This window comes from Carcharodon carcharias, chromosome 21, assembly GCF_017639515.1.
Source record: "Carcharodon carcharias isolate sCarCar2 chromosome 21, sCarCar2.pri, whole genome shotgun sequence".
In the NCBI taxonomy this organism is placed as follows: domain Eukaryota; kingdom Metazoa; phylum Chordata; class Chondrichthyes; order Lamniformes; family Lamnidae; genus Carcharodon; species Carcharodon carcharias.
In genome coordinates this window covers 83208387-83228527 of record NC_054487.1, presented here as the reverse complement: position 1 = coordinate 83228527, position 20141 = coordinate 83208387, and the positions used below count along the sequence as shown (strand labels likewise).

Sequence of the window (20141 nt, the reverse complement as noted above, 5' to 3'; positions counted from 1 at the left end):
GCCTGTGTACTTCTTAGCTGTGGTGTGACCACCTCTCTAAATGTGCTATCCACATAATCCTCAGCTTTGAGTCACCGCAGTGACTCCAGCTGCTGCTTAAGTTCCGCAATCCAGAGCTCAAGTTTCTGCAGCTGTTGACACTTCCTGCAGATGTAGTCATGGAGGGCACTTTGTGCCTGCATGACTTCCCACACCCTGCAGGCTGCACATTCCACATAGCCGAGCTGCACTGAGATACCTTAAATGTTAAATAAAGTCACTCACCAATCGTCTCCTCCTCTCCATCTTGCGCTCTTTATGAAGTCTCGCTGCTGCCACCCTCTCACGCTCTTTATGAAGTCTTGCTCTTTTTTCTCCGCCATTCTCCGCGCTGTTTTTAAAATGAAGTGTCTCCGCTCTCCGCGCTCTTTTTAAAATGAAGGCTCCACCACTCTCCGCGCTCTTTTTAAAATGAAGTGTCTCCGCTCTCCGCGCTCTTTTTAAAATATAGTGTCCCCGCTCTCCGCGCTCTTTTTAAAATGAAGGCTCCACGGAAAGGCCACAATTCCTTCTGGAGAGAATCTTGATTGTCAATCAAATCGCCTCTGCTGCATCTCTTTGTGATGAGATTGTCTGAGAGAGATTGGAATAATGAAAAGTTATATGGGAAAGCATTTGCTTCTCAGTGACATAGTTTATGTGATGTTTACAAGTAGCTCAGCAATTAAATAAATGGTCATGGTGACCATGAAAACGATTAAATTGTCGTTAAAAACCCATCTGGTTCATTCATGCTCTGCAGCGATGGAAAACTGCTGTCCTTACCCGGTCTGGCCTACATGTGACTCCAGACCTACAGTTAGGGATGGGGAATAAACTGCCTGAGGGATATTGTGGTGAGAATGGAATTAAAGAATTAGGGCAGGGTTTTCTCACTGAGCACAATGGCAGCTTTTCACACTGTATTGTCCGCTCCCCGCCTCATTACCAATGTGAAAAACAGATGCATGTTGGATTGCAGGCAGATGCCCACCGTGACCTCAGGGGTTCTCTCCTCCAGGCGCCATATTTAAAGTGCAGCCGCACTCAATCTCCAGGCCAGGAGGGACCCATGGAAGAAATTGGCCCCGAACCGCAAGAAGATTGCGGCTCCCATGTCCAGTGACACTTGGTCGGGCCACCTGCTGGACACTGGCGAGGCCCGCTGGGATGCCCACTACCCCAGTGATGGCCGAAGGAGGCCCCACCAATGCCACCACTCAGCCTTGGGAGGCGGGGTCTTCGGTGGTCAGCGCAAACACGTCACAGAGAAAGCTCTGTAATCCAGTACAGGAAGAGGAGGAATGAGGAATGATCCCGTCCATTCCGGCAGGGTAATTCAACCATCTCATCACCCTCAACCCACATGTTCACCAGCCCATCAGGACTTAGCAGGATGACACTCCGCAGGGATCTCACACATTGCCAGCTGAAGGCACATCACCACTCACCCTCTCACACTCACCTTCACCATCTCCATATCCTGTGTACATCGTGTCCTCATCCCGTCCACTGCTCCATTCGCCACGCACGCAAGGCAGGCATCCGCGCCATCTGCCTTGGCATGTGCCCTGCTCACAATCTCTCCATCTGCCTTCATGCAGGGCATGCTCACACACAGTAGACGGAAGAGGTCCCGGACCGGGGGCTGGGGACAGAATAGCAGAAATTAAGTCCCTCGTTCCAAATGAGCGACGTGTCATTGTGCTGGCTGGAGAGGACAGGGACCGTGCATGTGGCGATGGTGAGCTGGGCAGCGCCAACCCAAGTGAAGACCCTACACCAGCTCACACCTCAGACAACCATACTGTGAGTCCATTCTGCTACCTTCCAGTTGCTTGTCACCTTTAAGTAATCTCTACTTTCTTTCCTAGGCACCTCTGGAAAGCGTCCGAGAGGGTCTTCCAGCCAAGGCCTCATCTCCAGCCATGAAGACACTTCTAAGGCAGAAAAGGAGGAGAGCATCGTTGAAGACCCATGACGGTGCTCACCCATACCCTCCACCAGTGCAGAAGCACACACTTCGGCGAGACTTAGTTCTCCAGTTGCCTCGGGGTTGCTGTCTGATAAGCACAGCACACAACCTGGTTCACAGCAGGTGGAGGCAGCAACATCTGGGGTAGCTGGCGCTGGGGCGCTGCTGTGTCCGAATGTGAGGACAAGCCTCCGAACGCGGTCCTAACCCAGTTAGTGGGCAACTAAAAAGGGCAAGCAAGTTGGTGTACAAAACAGACAGGAGGAAAATCGCACAGCAAATCATGGGTGCACCACCCACCCTAGAATATCCACTCAGAAAAGCTGAACTCGAAGAGACCTTTACCAATAAGCTGACAAAACCAAATAACAAAGCAAACCTCCCAAAGTTCGCAATGTATAATGGAAGGAGAGATTACGAATCTTTAAGAGAACCCATACAGAGGGAGGAGGTAGAGGCTGCAATCAAAGGCATGGATAAGAACATTGCAGCGGGTTCTGATGGAATGAAGGTGGAAGACACCATGGATGTCCAGGCAGAGTATGGAGACAGGCTCCCACGTCTCATCTCCCTCTGGCTCAAATCAAGATCCATCCCAAGGGTCTTGAAAAAGAGTCGCACTGTTCTCATTCCTAAGCCAGACGATGCTGAAAGACTGAAAAAGCATGGACAACTGGCGACCAATAACGATCGGTCTGGTATTAACTCAGTTAGTGGAGCTTCAGCGACAGTCAAGGGAATACATGAAGGGTTGTCAGCTACTTTGCAGAGATTGTAACGAACGATGGAGGTGTCCGCTTGCGATCAGTCTGAGGTGATTGTACCAGCATGCCTACGCACTGAGGTCAACACTGGTAGGATAGTGGCTGCCATGGAGACCTTAATCCAGGACATAGGTCCTGCACTGCCCTCCATCGCAGTAGCCATTGGCGGTTATGCGAGAGGGAGGCAGGGCAACTCAATCTCACTCCAGCTTACCCTTCTCCTCAAGGAGTCATCCAGGGGCCCTCGGACACCCATAGGGAGGGAGACCAGCAGCTGGATACCTCGGGGCCATTCACTCACGTGACTCCGGGACTAGCCAGCTGACCCCAATCCCCTCTCCCTGTGACCCCATCACCTCTAGCTCCACTGGCCCGAGGGGTGTGCACCTGCCCCACAGCAGGAGACCCAAAGCAGATCGGGGCCAGACAGGCCTCGGTCCTCCAGAGGACGCCCACCAAAATTGTTACAACTGGGATGGAAGGAGTGCACGCATGATCCACCCCTACTGCTCCATGGGCCGTACCATTAACTTAAAATTTTGATTTTCTCACCAAAATAACCAATTGTCTATTTCCCCTACTGGTGCCCTGAATAAAAAGCCTTCAACCCGGCTTCTTCCAATAAACTCAGAACAATTGTTTATTATAAAATTGTTCATTTTAACAAGCTGCAAGTGCTGGTTAACACACAATTGTAATCGGGAAGCATAACTATCTATCTCTTCCTAAAGAATTCCCCCTGCACACACACACAGACATATACACACACACACAGACATACACACACACACACACACACACGCACACACAGACATATACACACACACACACACACACAGACACACACACAGACATACACACACACACAGACATATACACACACACACACAGACACACACACACAGACATACACACACACACACACAGACATATACACACACACACACACACACACACACACACAGACATATACACACACACACACACAGACATACACACACACAGACATACACACACACAGACATACACACACACACACACAGACATATATACACACACACACACACACACAGACATACACACACACACACACACAGAGACATATACACACACACACACACACACAGACATACACACACACACACACACACACAGACACACACAGACATATACACACACACACACACACAGACATATACACACACACACACACAGACATACACACACACACACACACACAGACACACACAGACATATACACACACACACACACATAGACATATACACACACACACACACAGACACACACACACACACACACACACACACACACACACACACAGACATACACACACACACACACACAGACAAACAGATAGAATTTCTCTGCAGAGATGGGCTTTGGAGGGTGGGCGTTGTACAATAAAGAATAAAGATCTCAAGGTCTCGACGCTGTCGTGAAGACAGGTCGCTGGTCCTGGTGGACGTCTGGAAGTTCTCACCAACTGGTCTCAGCTTTGTAGGTCTGAAAACAGACCAGTTACACCCAGATGCGGGCTCTCTGGCTACAGGTTGGTAACCACACGCAATTCCAGGCAAGGTGGAGAGTGGGATCCAGTTAGGGGAGCTTTCCTTCCTCAGCCTGTTCCTGAACGAGACTACCTTCAAAACAAGCAGGTTCACAACTTTAAGATTTTTTTCCCCTCCCTTGTGATTTCCAGAGAGCTACCAACCTCCCCTTTCAGCGTTTTTCCCCATCAGTTAAAGTGATTGCGGCTCGAAACATACAACCAGATTTTCCACAAGTGCTGTAAAGGACAGGTGATTTCTTGGAAGAGGGCCTGCTTGCTGACAGTTCCAATCGTGCCATGTCCTTCCACTTGGCAAAAGAGAAATTCGGCCTTGAGAGATATGGGGCAGGCTTTTCGGGTGCGGTGGGCGGGGCCTGAGAATGGCTGGGAAATGGCCCACCACCCGTGATTGGCCCCCTGCCTGCGATTTAACGGTGTCTGGCCAATTAACGGCCAGCCAGCATGAAAGGCTCACTAAGAGGTTCCAGGGTGGGTGGGGGAGGGGGGGGGGGGTGCGGGGGGGGAAGGGGGGGGGGGGGGAGGTGGGGGGGAGAGCAACATGGAAGCTCCCTGAAGGTACAGAGCTGCCCCCGGGAGCTGAACCATTTCAACATCAAAAGTAAAGATCTTGAAAGTCTGAAAAAAAATGTCCCCCACATCGGACTCACTCACAGGAACATAAACATCATGAAAATGACGTCAGAGCGTTATTATTTATTTTGACTTAATTACGGAAACCTCATTCCACCCCCCCCCCCCCCCACCCCCGCCACCCCACCCTCCCCCACCCCACCCCCAACCCCTGTGGATGAGGCTTCCTCAAAAATCGACAAGGCCGCCCGGCCGATTCTCCCGCCCGCCAACCCGTCACCTTGGACGGGCAGCGAGAAATAGAGCTCAGTGAATCGATTAGCGGGCCTTAATAGGCCTCTTCACTGTCGGCGGGTGCGCTGCCCACTCTCCCGCGCACCTGCCAACCCAAATATCGAGAGAGCGCGCCATTTCGGGATGCTCGCCCGCTGTTACCACGGCGCTATTTCACGCTCGAGTGCGTCAGGGGCGTGCCCACACACCGAGCGGCGGAATACCCTGCCTATGATTCTAACAAAGTCATGACTAGGGAACAGGGCTGAGCAGTCAGCAGGGCTGCCTCCACCTCCAGCCTCGATTTCGGAGCTGCACCAAGGTGTAGTGGTCGGTTTAGGAAAATTAAGAAACGTTAGGAGCAGGACGGTGGCTCGGGCGATAACCACACACGTTGTATACTTTGCACTAACGTAAATAGAAAACCATCCATTTGACAGCCTCTGGGTACGCCTCCTCCTTATGAGCAGTTGTGTTGTTGTCCGTCAGGCGTGACACGATGATCCTTATTGCAGATGTCAAAACCAGGTGCCTCGGTTCGACGCTGTCAGCTTACACATCACCACAGTGTGTGCGCTGTCATATCGTTTCCAACATCGTTGATGCACCGTCCTTAATGCCAAGTCTGCTTGTGTAAGGCACCTCAGTTACATGATGTGCTGCTTGATGTATTCTTCATTCTTGCCCATTTAAGATTCGTGCTACGGTGTTCAGCCATCTCGTCTGCATCATTGTAAGGGGAAGGTCCCATGTTCATCGAGTCATGTGTAAACGCACAGAGGGGTGAGACAGATCCTCACACACCATTTACTCACTGTCGTCTGGCAGGATTTCCCCCCCTCTGAGACCATACTCAGAGATTGTGTGCGATCCTGTCCGTGTTGCGCCATATCCAGCTCTCACAGTGAACAATTGCTGAGCTCAGTGAGAAGTCTGAGCAACTTTCCACATTGAAGTGCAGGAGCTCTGACCCTCGAAGGTAACTTCATCGCAAAACTTCAACCACCTGCCTTTCTAACTTTGCAGTTGACTGCACTGTGGCCACAAGGCTCTCGTCAGGATGTAGGGGTGCAGAGCTGAGCCTCACATTTTGAGTAGCCTCCTCACCTATATCCTCGCTGAGGTCACTGAAGATAAATACAAATGGTCATGTGGTGTGATCAAAGGAGCCGTGGAGCATGCTCTATAAGCGCATGTGGCAGCTTTTGACTCTTTTGAGGGCACCAATGGGATGCAATCCACAGTGCGATGAATCTGCTGAGTGCCCTTTATTATCAAGGAAGCGTCACCTTGACTGGTTCGTCGTGTGTTTGCATTTTGCAGTTGGCAAGGGCCAGGGCAGACTGACTGTGTGAACTTTGTGATCCTCAGGTGCTCCCAATCCATAGAAAGGTCAGGATGAACGCAGACCCGCACCCCTAACTGAGAGTGACAGGTGTCAATGTGATGGAGGAGAAGGAGGCACAGAGGGCGTTGTGATGTCAGGATGGATTATACCTGCGTAACACCCCCTGCTGCCTTGGCTCAAGTGTGACCTCTCAGTTAAACCATCAAGGTGACACAGAATGTGTTGCCCCATTTGTGGCTGATGGACTTCCTCGAGGAGCTTCATTAGACTGAAGGCATACAGCTACGAGCGCGCTGAGGTTTGTAGAGCTGCTCCTGCCTCTACTCGGCCTCCATTATGACTGTGATGCTGCAGAGACGTTACAAGAGGCTGCGTCTTCTGACATGTGATGCTGGAAAGCCCTGGTCCAGGCTGGACCTCCTCTCAACAAGGACACATGTTACCGAACCTTCATCATCCTTCAAAGGACCAGGACAATGGTTGGGAGCTCACTCTCAGATTGAAGCGCATGGTTGCAAGGAGAGGGTTAGCAATGCTGGTGTTCATGTGGGTTGATGAGAGAGGACACTTGTCCAACAGGCTGCAGACTATCACTCACCATCCTCCCCTTGGAACCTGGCCCATGTCATAAACTCTTCCCCTGCAGCCTCAGCTTCCTCAAACTCATTGCCCTCATCCCTTTCAATGTCCTCCTCGTTGGAGGAGACGTGCAGCTCTTCCATGTCTGCATTTGGCAAGTCTTCCCCACTTTGCAGCGCACAGCAGGTGGCGATGACCTGAGAGACTGTCTGGCGAGAGTAGTGGAGACCTTCACCAGATCTGTCTTGGCATCTTCAAGGTTCTAATTCACTGCTCTACCGGTGTTCGGGTAGTGATATGAGATTCGTTATACTTTCTCTCTGCAGGGTTTAGTGGCTGCTGCACAGCGTCATCAGCAAGTTCTTCATGGGCACCCTTTGTCACTGAGGAGCTAACCCTGGATCCTGTGTGGTCCCTGGAAGATGTGGAGCGATCCACTCAAGCTGCCTGAATCATGGCAGCCTCCTGGGTCTCTCACACACACCTGCATGATTTGTTTCCTGTGGTCACAGACCAGCTGAACATTGAGCGAGTGGAAACCCTTTCCTGCTTATGCATTGCAGCACTTGTTACCAGAGAGCTTTGATAGCCCCATGAGTGCAGTCGAAGGCATCCTGTACCTGTGGGAATCCAGAAACCTCGGTGAACCTCAGTGCTCTGGCCTGCCGGCTCTCTTGACCTCTGACGAAGTGCACGCAGTTGTGGGCCTTGGCAAAAAGGGCCTCTGTCACCTCATGTATGCATCTGTGTGTTGACGCTTGGGAGATCCTGCCAAGGTCCCCAGTGGAGCCCTGGAAGTGGCCACTTGCATAGAAGTTCAGAGTGGCAACACGAGGTAAAACTTTTCTACACAGCGAGTGGTCAGGATCTGGAATGTGCTGCCTGAGAGTGTGGTGGAGGCAGATTCAATCGTGGTTTGCAAAAGGGGATCAGGCAAACACCTGAAGAGAAAACGTTTGCAGTATTGCCGGGAAGAAGAGGGGGAGTGGGACTAGCTAAATAACTTCTGTAAAGAGCAGGCAGAGACACGATGGGATGAATAACTTCCCAAATTCTTAAACCATTCTATGCCCTGAAGATGTGTGAGGGCACTTTAAAGCACTATCTTGTTGGACCTTTAGAATCACAGAGTTGTTACAGCACAGAAGGAGGCCATTTGGCCCATCGTGTCCGTGCTGGCTCTCTGAATGATCAATTCACCCGGTGCCACTCCCCTGCATTCTCCCTGTGACCCTGCACATTCTTCCTTTTCAGATAATAATCCAATCCCCTCCTGAATGCCTCGATTGAACCTGCCTCCAACTCAGGCAGTGAGTTCCAGATCTTAACCACTCGTGAAAAAGTTTCTCCCCATGTCTCCATTGCTTCTTTTGCCCATTATCTTAAATCCATGCCCCCTCATCCTCGATCCTTCCACCAATGGGAACAGTTTCTCCCGGTCTATTCTGTCTAGACCCGTCATGATTTGGAACACCTCTATCAAATCTCCTCACAACCTCCTCTTCTCCAAGAACAGCCCCAACCACTCCAATCTATCTACACATTTCAATTTGAGGCTGTCTTTGAACACCTTCACATTTTCTTCCCTCTTTAGACTTTGACGTTTTTTTATGCAGTTTTAAAAATTGCCATTTCATCTTTTGGGAGGGAAAAAAACCCTGTTTTATATACAAGTTGGTAAACGTCAAATCTTGCTGACTTTGTTCTTACAGTGAGCTGCAGCAGTGAAGGCAGCCAGTTTCCAATAAAGATCTGCCCCCTCCCTGTCTCTGCATTTCAAAGGCACAGTTGGGGTTGGGGAGTATTTTTGATAAAGGCTTCCTCTTTCAGAAATGACTAATTGACAATAGCCACCCTCCAAGAATCGCTGTATGCTAGTGTTTTATGGGGCTGTGTGTCGCTGTCATTATGAGCTGTCACTGATGTTTACAGTAGGTACCCCATAATATGGAGATTGTATTCTCTAGTGCAACTTAATAGCATGAAGCCCCTTTCAATTCCAATTCCTGGCCCCATCTGGATAAAAACCTTTCTCGTTTAGTGTTGCTCTGGCCCTTTCTTGCTGTTCTATTCAGTCAATCCGTCATTTTTAATACATTAGCCTGTGCATTTTAATTAAAAGTGACTGGTTTAATGCAACTTAACACATTCATATTTTGATTGAAACAAAATCCATGGGAAATCCTTTGTCGCAAGAAAATACCTAGTGGCTCCAAAGGAAAGATTATGAATATTGATGCTTTATTCTGATCACTTTGAGCCTGGGAAAACCAACATTAAAGATAGGCCCCTTGTAAAATCCCCAAGTAACAAAGGAGTAAATGAGAATTGAATGGACCAGGTGAGGCAGGGCCCTAGCGTTACAGGGAGCAATGAGAGAACAGCTCAGCTTGGCAGCATCCCATTAGGCAGCTGGTGAAATTTAAATTCAATTAACAAATCTTGGAATATAAAGCCAGTCTCAGTAATGGTGACCAAGAAACCATTGTCGATGGTTGTAAAAACCCATCTGGTTCACTAATGTCCTTTAGGGAAGGAAATCTGCCCTCCTTACCTGGTCTGGCCTACAGGTGACTCCAGACCCACAGCAATGTGGTAGATTTTTAAATGCCCCTCTGAAATGTCCTAGCAAGCTATTTAGCTGTATCAAACCACTACAGAAAAGTCGATAAGGAGTGAAACTGGACATTTCCACCTGGCATCCACCTAGGCACCAGAAACAACAAAGGCACACCCAGCCCTGTCGACCGTGCAATGCCCTCCTTACTAACACCTGGGGCCTTGTGCCAAATTGGGGGAGCTGTCCCACAGACTAGTCAAGCAACAGCCTGACATGGTCATACTCACAGAATCTTTCCTTACAGATAATGTCACAGACACCACCATCCTTGAGAATGTGTTGTTCCCATAGCAGTACAGACCCGCCAAGGATGGTGGCACAGTGGTATATAGTTGGGAGGGAGTTGCCCAGGGAATTCTCAACATTGGCTCTGGACCATGATGTCTCATGACACCAGGTTGATCATAGGCAAGGAAACCTCCTACTGGTTACCACCTCTCCACCCCCCCGACTGCCCCACCCCCATCCCTCAGCTGATGCATCAGTACTCCTCCATGTTGAACACCACTTGGAAGAAGCACTGAGGGTGGCAAGAGCGCAGAATGTACTCTGGGTGGGGGACTTCAATGTCCATCACAAAGAGTGGCTCGGTAACACCACCACTGACCGAGCTGCCGGGCCCTAAAGGACAAAGCGGCTAGACTGGGTCTGCGGAAAGTGATGAGGGAACCAACAAGAAGGAAAAACATACTTAACCTCACCCTCACCAACCTGACTGCCACAGATGCATCTGTCCATGACAGTATCGGTAAGAGTGACCGCACAGCCATTGTGGAGACAAAGTCCTGTCTTCACATTGAGGATACCTACCAATCGTGTTGTGTGCCACTACCACTATGTTAAATGGGATAGATTTCAAACAGATCTAGCAACTCAAATCTGGGCATTCATGAGGTGCTGTGGGCCATCAGCAGCAGCAGAATTGTACTCGAACACAATCTGTAACCTCATAGCCCGGCATATCCCCCACTTTACCATTACCATCAAGCCAGGGGATCAACCCTGGTTCTATTAGGAGTGCAGGAGGGCATGCCAAGAGCAGCACCAGATATTCCTAAAAATGAGGTGTCAACCTGGTGAAGCTACAACACAGGAATGCTTGGGCTAAATGAGTGGGCAAGAACATAGCAGATGGAATATAATGTGAATACATGTGAAGTTATCCACTTTGGTAGAAAAAACAGGAAGGCAAAGTATTTCTTAAATGGTGAAAGGTTGGGCAGTGTTGAAGTCCAGAGGGACCTGGGTGTCCTTGTTCATGACTCACTGAAAGCTATCATGCAGGTGCAGCAAGCGATTAGGAAGGCAAATGGTATGTTGGACTTCATTGCAAGAGGATTTGAGTTCAGGCGTTAAGATGTCTTGCTGCAATTGTATGGGGCCTTGGTGAGACCACCCCTGGAGTATTGTGTACAGTTTTGGTCTCCTTACCTAAGGAAGGATATATGGCTTGACATAGAGGGAGTGCAACGGAGGCTCACCAGACTAATCCCTGGGATGGTGGGACTGTCTTATGAAGAGAGATTGAGGAAACTGGGGCCTGTATTCTCTAGAGTTTCAAAGAATGGGAGGTGATCTCACTGAAACTTACAAAATTCTTACAGGATGTGACAGGGTAGGTGTGGATAGGATGTTTCCCTTGGCTGGTGAGTCTAGAATCAGGGCACACAGTGTCAGAATAAGGGGCAGACCATTTAAAACTGCAATGAGAAGGAATTTTTTCACTCAGAGGTTGGTAGATCTTTGGAATTCTCCACCCCAGAGACCTGTGGAAGTTCAGTCATTGAGCATGTTCAAGGTAGCAATTGATAGACTTTAGATATTAGATACTGATGACATCAAGGGATAAGGGGATAGTGGGAAAAATAGCATAAGAGGTAGTTGAACTGCCATGATCTGTTTGAGTGGCAGGGCTGGCTTGATGGGTCAAATGGCCTATACCTGTTCCTATGTTCCTACTTGCACATCAAACAGCATAAGCGGCAAGTGATAGACAGGGCTAAGCGCTCCCACAACCAACGTATCAGTCCTACCACATCCAGTCGTGAATGGTGGTGGACAATTAAACAACTCACTGGAGAAGGAGGCTCGACAAATATCCCCATCCTCAATGATGGAGGAGCCCAGCACATCAGTGCAAAAGATAAGGCTGAAGCATTTGCTACCATCTTCAGCCAGAAGTGCCGAGTGGATGATCTATCTCGGCCTCCTCCAGAGGTCCCCAGCATCACAGATGCCAGTCTTCAGCCATATCAATTCACTCCATGTGATATCAAGTAACGGCTGAAGGCACTGGATACTGCAAAGGCTATGGGCCCTGACAATATTCTGGCAATAATACTGAAGACTTGTGCTCCAGAACTTGCTGTGCCCCTAGCCAAGCCGTTCCAGTACAGCTACAACACTGGCATCTACCCAGCTATGTGGAAAATTGCCCAGGTATGTCCTGTACAGAAAAAGCAGGACAAATCCAACCTGGTCAAAATGATCAAAGGGATCATCAACAGTGCTACCAACAGGCATTTGCTTAGCAACAACCTGTTCACTGACGCCCAGTTTGGGTTCTGCCAGGGCCACTCAGCTCCTGACCTCATTACAGCCTTGGTTCAAACATGGACAAAAGAGCTGAACTCCTGAGGTGAGGTGAGAGTGACTGCCCTTTGACATCAAGGCAGCATTTGACTGAGTGTTGCATCAAGGAGCCCTAGCAAAACTGGAGTCAATGGGAACCAGGAGAAAGACTCTCCACCAGTTGGAGTCATACCTAGCACAAAGGAAGGTGATTGTGATTGTTGCAGGTCAGTCATCTCAGCTCCAGGATATCACTGCAGGAGTTCCTCAGGGTAGTGTCCTCGGCCCAACCATCTTCAGCTGCTTCATCAATGACCTTCCCTCCATCATAAGGTCAGAAGTGGGGATGTTCGCTGATGATTGCACAATGTTCAGCACCATTCATGACTCCTCAGATACTGAAGCAGTCTATATCCAAATGCAGCAAGATCTAGACCACGGTTCAGGCTTGGCCTGATAAGTGGCAAGTAACATTCGTACCACAGAAGTGCCAGGCAATGACCATCTCCAACCAGAAAGAATTTAATCATCTCCCCTTGACATTCAATGGCATCATCATCACTGAATCCCCCACTATCTACATTCTGGGAGTTACCATTGACCAGCAAGTGAACTGGACCAGCCATATAAATACTGTGGCTACAAGAGCAGATCAGAGGATCTGCGACGAGTAGCTCACCACCTGACTTCTTTATGTTAAAGGCACTATATAAATGCAAGTGGTTGTTGTGTTTTGATGACACAATTGTTCCCCAACAGCTCTGAAAAGCTATGATTAAAACAAATCAGCTGAGACCCCACATGGTTTACTGTTATGGTGTGATGTCACAACAACGGCAATTACTTATATTTATATAGCACCTTTAATATAATAAAAAATACCAAGGTGCTTCACAGGAGCATTCTAAAACAAAATACGACATCGAGCCACATAAGGAGATGTTTGGTCAAATAACCAAATGCTTTTAAGGAGTGCCCTACGGGAGGAAACCAGAGAGACAAAGGAAGGGGATTCAAAGCCTGGGGTCGAGACAACTGAAGGCACAGCCGCCAATGATGGAGCGATTGTAATCGGGAATGCTCAAGAGGCCAGAAAGCGATGAGCACTGAGATCTTGGAGGATTGTGGGGCTGGAGGAAGTTACAGATAGAGGGAGGGGGTGAGGTCATGGAGGGATTTGAAAATGTAGATGAGATTTTTAAAGTCAAGATGTTGCTTGAGCGGGAGCCAATGTAAACCAGCGAGCACAGGGGAAATAGGGGAAGCGGGACTTGTTCACTCAGATTGAATTGCTTGGCTCCCAGTCAAGCAATGCCTCAGTGTCATGCTTTGTTTTATAAATACTCCTGTGAAGCACTTTGGGATGTTTGGTTATGCTAAAGGTGTTAAGTAAATGTAGGTTCTTGTTGCTGGATTCACATCTGTTGATGTGCATTTGTTGAAATTCTGAGAATATATAAGGCTCCAATGGATTAAATCAGAATGTGTGCGGTAATTGTATGTTAAGTGTATTTAGTTGTATGCAGATGACGGGCATTAACTGTGGACTCACGTATGGCCCTAAAAATGAGAACTGTGGTTCTTGGGTGAGGAGGAGCAAGTTTGTAATGTGCATTTCTGTAATTAAATGCTTATAAAAGTGTGTAAAGATTAGCTCTGGTTCTATCCTTCACCATCAGGCTTTCTGGAGTATAATAGCCTGTACAATCTGAGTCATCACACCGAGAAGAATTCCTGTACCACTTTAATGCAGGAATCAGAGCACCTTACACTTGTTCACATATACTGCCCAGAATTGGGTGATCCATTATCAGGTTGGCTATTTTGGGTTGATCTTTATGTTGTGTGATAGTGTACGATGAATCCACTTCCTGTTTTATATCTCTCCATTGAAACACTAAGAATAAAAATGGAAAGAGATGTGAAATGGGTCACCTGCTTTCCATCAATGGTTTCACGCTCGCGCAATGTCAAAATCTAACCCCATTGACTCGATACCGTCAGAACTTCTGGAGATGGACAATAAAAACAAGCTTTGCATAATCATCAGCAAAGAATTATTGAGCTGAATTAACAGTGCATCATAAATGTTTCAATAAATGTCTTTCATCTGCTCCAGGCTCATTCCACCTAATCCACCTGACATTTGATGACTACGTACTTTATCTTCTGGAATCTCTGCACTGTCAGGAAAGAGCAAATGAACTAATGAGGGCAATGAAAGGAGAAGCCAGCTCAGGTAAATTGAAGATTACTATTAGTTTCATGGCCATCGCTGCACCATTGGTGGCTTTACCTTCAGCTTCCTGGGCCCTAAGTTCTGGAATTTCCTCCCTAATCCTCTCTACCTCCTTTAAGGTACCTATTAATGACCCGGACTTGGATGTACGGGGCATAGATTTCAAAGGTTGCAGACAACTCAACACTTGTAAATGTGGTAAACAGTGAGGAAGGTAAGTAACAGAACTCAGAAGAATAGAGGCAGGCAGGTGAAAGGGGTGGATACATGAGAGGTGAAACTTAATGCAGAGAAGTGTGGTAGGAGAATGAGGAAAGGCAAAGTGAATTGAATGGTACAATTTTAGAAAGGGCTGCAGGAACAGAGAGAGCTGGTGAGGGGGAAGTGTACGCATATCATTGAAGATGGCAGGGTAAGTTGTGAAAACTGTTGAACGGGATATATGGGATCCTTGGCTTGATTAATAAATATAGAAAATGCAAAAGCAAGGAAGTGATGTCAAACCTTTATAAAACACTGGCTCAGCCTCAGCCAGAGTATTGGGTCCAATTCTGTGCATCACATTTTAGGAAAGATGCCAAGGCCTTGGAGAAGGTGCAGAAGAGATTTACAAGAATAGCACCAAGGAATGAGGGATTTCAGTTACATAGAGAGACTGGAGAAGCTGGGATTGTTCTCTGCAGAGCAGACAAGGCTGAGAGGGAATTATTAGAGGTAGCCATGAAATCATGAATTGCTTTCATAGAGTACATATAAAGAGAAACTTTCAGTGGCAGAAGAGTCAGTAACCAAGGGATTTAGAGTGATAAGCAAAAGAACCAGAAGCAGTATGAGAAAATGTTTCTCCACAATGAGTTGAACACACTGTCTGAAAGGATGGTGGAAGCAGGTTCAATTGTAACTTTCAAAAGGAATTAATAAATGCTTGAAGAAAAGATATTATTGGGCTATGAGGAAAGAGCATGGCAGTGTGGGACTAACTGGATAGTTTTTTGCAAAGAGCCAGCAGAATTTTAATGGGCTGAATGGCCTCCTTCTGTGCTGCATGATTCGATGATTCTGAAGCCCCCTCACTACCTCTTTGACCAAGTTTTGGGTCATCAATCCTTATGTGGCTTGGTGACAAACTATGTTTGAGCACATGAACGTACAGGTTAGGAGCCACAGTAGGCTATTGAATCTCTCAAGCCTACACTGCCATTCATTAAGATCATGGCTGATCTGATTGTGGCCTCAACTCCACTTTCTTGCCTGTTCCCCCACCACCCACCATTGACTCCCTTGTCTGTCAAAAGCCTGTCTAACTCAGCCTTGAATATATTCACTGACACAGCCTCCACTGCTCTCTGAGGAAGAGAATTCCAAACACTAATGACCCTTTGAGAGAAGAATTACCTCCTCACCTCCAACTTGAAAGGGAGACCCCCTTTATTTTTAAACTACGCCCCCTAGTTTTACATTCCCCCCAAGGGAAACACCCTCTCAGTATCTATCCTGTCAGCCTGCCCCCCGCTCCCCATGCCCCTTGCCCCTGTATAATCTTTTATGGGCAGAATATTACGCTTAGCGTGCGGTTGCGCGTCCCACATGGCTGAGTGTAAAATGGCGTGCGATGACGTTGGGCGAGTGTCCTGATGTCATCACCCAGTCTCATGACGTTTCATTTGACGGCCGCACGCTGGGGTTGGCTGTGCTCCCGCCGACAATTAAAAAGCCTATTAAGGCCATTAAGAAGCTAATTAAATTCAAATTTACGCTACCCGTCCAGCCTAACGCTTGGTGGGGCAGGCGAAAAGGCCAAGTGGCCTTCACACAACTTAGGAAACCCCAATCGCGGGCAGGATGAGGTTTCCGAAATCAAACAAGCATCAAATAAAAATTTTAGTTTTCGAATTAAAAACATGTCCCTGCCCATGTGACCGAGTCATTGTATGACAGTTTTATTTTATGTTTTTTTGAACAGTGCTCCGTCTCCCTGAGACAGCTCCGTGCTTCCTGGAGACTGAAGCACTTTTTCACACGCGTGCGTGAAGCTCACACCAGGCCTGCTTGCCCTCCTCCCTCCGCCCACACAGGCCGCACTCAGCGCCGCTGCTCGTGTTCCAAGCTGGGTGAACCTTAATTGGCTCCGCCCGCGTAAAATCGCGGTGAGGAGCCGATTGTGGGCGGTGGTTGGCTTCCTAACCTCCCCTGCCAAGCACCCGCTCCAAGGGTAAAATCCTGCCCTATGTTTCAATCAGGTTGCCTCTCATTCTTCAAAACTCCAGAGAGTAGTGGCTCAATTTTCTTCATAACACAAACCCCTTCATCCCAGGGATCAGCCTAGTGAACCTTCTCCAAACTGCTTCTAATGCATGCATGTCCCACCCTTAAGTAAGGGGACCAAAACTGCACACAGTACTCCAGGTGCAGTCTCACCAACGCCCTGCACAGTTATACTAAGACTCCCCATCCACCTTGCAATAGAGGCAAATATCTCATTTGCTTTTCTAATTACTCACTCTAACTGCATGCTGACTTCTTGTGATTTATGCACCTAAGCCCCTCTGAACCATTGCATTCTGCAGCCTCTCTCCATTTAAAGAGCATTCTGCTTTTCTATGCTCTCTGCCAAAATGGACAACCTCATTTTTCCCTACATTATAACATCGCTGTGAACCCCCATGAGGTATTAAAGTTAAAGTCTCCATATAACTGCAAGTAGTTGTTGCCATTCCCAGTTCCTCTTTACATATCTTTTAGATTCCTTTGCTGTTGTATAGCACACTGCCCGGTTACCATGGTAGCTGCAGCAATGAAGTCAACCATGGGGAGAATATTATATCAAAGGGTAGCCACCAGCACTGGCCAATCACTGATGAACCCTCTGGATCTTTTTATCAATGTGCAGGAGACAGGAGGGAAGATGCGGGATCGTCAGATCACACTCCACCAACGCAATCGCCAGGCCCTTTCTCTCCCGCAAAATCCATCACTGCGGAAATCCAACCAGCCTCACCTGTCAGCAGCCAGTCTCCTGAATACACTGGATTAACAGCACCAGGTGAGCCATGGAACCCCCCGGCCCCCTGGGGAATAGGGGGGAGGGAAAGGTGTGTTAGTTCGAGATTAATGAACAGCGGAGAGAATGGGTCGGATTTTTGTCTCCCAGTGGAGGTATGGGTCGCGTTCTGAAACGCTGAGCTTAGTTGTTTTTTTCTCTTGCTGGAAAGCCAGTTCCCCCCACTCCCCCCACCCCGGCCCCTCGCCATTTCCAGTGTTGCCTGGGTCCCCATTGTGAGGACAACAGGAAAATTGCGTTTCCTCCCACACACACAATGACTGTGTGCTAACACAGGCTGTGGAAGCGCTAAAAAGCACAACTCGTTGGAGAGCTTGTGACCACTGGGGGAAGCCTGTTGAGGAGCCGGTAACGTTCTGAAAGGCATAGGTAAAATACTTTGACACTTTCAAATGTCCCTATTGGATACTGTATTGTAATGTGGATGTGTTTAAATACAAAGATTCATTTAAGTGGTCTGCCTGGCAAAGGTAAGTTGAGCCTTACATTGGCCACCATCGTATCAGTGCTCTCATGCATTACAGTATTTTTTGCTTTGAAGAAAGTGCCACAATGCCCTAAAATGTAAAATAATGTAAAAAAAAAATGTCCTGACAACTGTTAAAAAAACTCTGCTTTTGAAATTTGAAAATAAAATCTCTGCACTTGCTCCTCTGCATTGATAGACAGGCACTCTACTTTGAAAATGGAATGGGACACCATTCCATTCTATTAGCTTCAGGCAGTGTAGCTGGAAGCTTTTGTTATGTCAGCTGTAGCCATTATGAATGATTGGCTGGTTTTCAAAAGCCAATAATGATTTCAGCTCAGCAGTGATCTATTGGTCCAAGGACGCTTGGAACATTTTAGAGACTGTAATAATAGAATATGCCTTTGATGTGGTTTATTGTTTGTTTACAAATCTAATAGGCACTTAAAGGGCTACATCATTTGTTGGAGCTTTTTTCTCTTTCCAGTATCAATGATAATGTGTTTGATTTCAGGGTTTTATTAGATTGTTAGAGGTTTAATTTAAAAAAATATAGATTTTTAAATAATTCCCATTGCAATTGGATGACTCCTGAGGACATGTACATGGTGCATAATAGGTGAGTGGCAATGAAGGATACATGGGGAGCATGGAGGCATGGAGGTGGCATGGGTGGTTTGAAGGGGCAGAGGGTGGCATAGGGGTGAATGGGGGTGAGGAGTGAGGTTGAGGGGGCCTTTAAACGATCTTGGGAACTGGGCTGATGTGTTAGGGAACTGAAGTGGACCTTCTAACAAGCCCACCTCTGCACCCACACTCCCTGTACACTCCATCGTGGCTCGCAAACTGCACTGTGAACCCAACCCCAGCGTGAAAAGACATATCCTGCGAAAATTCACATCGGTTGGGTGTGCATCTCAGAGGGTGTAAAATCCTGCAGGTCAGATTTTCTCCAGCCTGCACATTTTTGCAGGGCTTTGGGGAAAGAGCAGTGGACTGGGATTCATTGTATAGCTGTACCAAAGAGCTGGCACAGGTATGATGGGCTGAATGTCTTCCTTTGGGTTCTGTAACATCCTGTGATTCTATGATCCCTAGTTTCCATTGAGAAGGTGGAGGTGGGCCTCCCTGAACCACTACAGCCTCTTAGTGAAGATGCTGCTAAGTAAGGAATCCCAGGATACTGGCTTACCAAACTTAGAGAGGTGGCAAACAATGATGGTGATATAGATTTTCTATCAGAATGGGCAGACAAGTGGCAGATGGAATTCAATACAGAGAGGTGTGAAGTGATGAACTTTGGCAGGAGGGATAGGAAGAGGCACAGTAGACTTAATGGCACAATTCTAAAGAGTGTATAGAGACAGAGGGGCCTGGGAGTTCACATACCTAGATCTTTGAAGGTGGCAGGACATATTAACAGATTAATTAGCAAAGCATAACGGACGTTGGGTTTCATAATTAGGGGTATTGAGTAGATATTAAAGATATCAAGGGATATGGGGATAGTAAGCTAAAAGATCAGCCATGATCTAATTGAATGGCAGAGTAGGCTTGAGGGGCTGAATGGCCTACTCCTGCTCCTAATTCCTATGATCCTATGTAAGCCCCAAAGCAGGGAAGTTACGCTGAACCTGGATAAAGCTCTGGTTAGGCCTCAACTAGAGTATTGCATCCAGTTCTGGTCACCACACTTTAGGAAGGACGGGAGGGTCCTTGAGAGGTTGCAGAGGAGATTTACCCGGAATGGTTCCAGGGATGGGGGATATTAGCTGCAGGGTTAGGTTGGAGAAGCTGGGGTTGTTCTCCTTGGATCAAAGGAGATTGAGGGGAGATTTAATGGGTGTGACAGGTTTGGATAAGGTAGACAAAGAAAAGCCGTTCCTATTAGCTGATGGCACAAGGACTAGTGGACACAAATTTAAGGTTATGGGCAAGAGATATAGAGGGGGATGTGAGGAAGGACTTTCTACACGGTGAGTGGTAAAGACTTGGCAACCCTGAGCACCTGAGGGAAATAAACTTGTAGGGGTACAGGGATAAAGCAAGGGGAATGTGGGGA

The 20141-nt window shown here is 47.8% G+C and overlaps 1 protein-coding gene across 1 annotated transcript in view; it reads left to right on the top strand.

Annotated features, from left to right (window-relative positions):
• Window positions 1–20141, top strand: part of rfx4 (regulatory factor X, 4) — a 127523-nt gene that overhangs the window by 81162 nt on the left and 26220 nt on the right. Inside the window, exons 14-15 of the mRNA XM_041216144.1 lie at window positions 14430–14549; window positions 17440–17592. Coding sequence (XP_041072078.1) covers window positions 14430–14549; window positions 17440–17592 — 273 coding nt within the window. The remainder of the gene's footprint in view (window positions 1–14429; window positions 14550–17439; window positions 17593–20141) is intronic.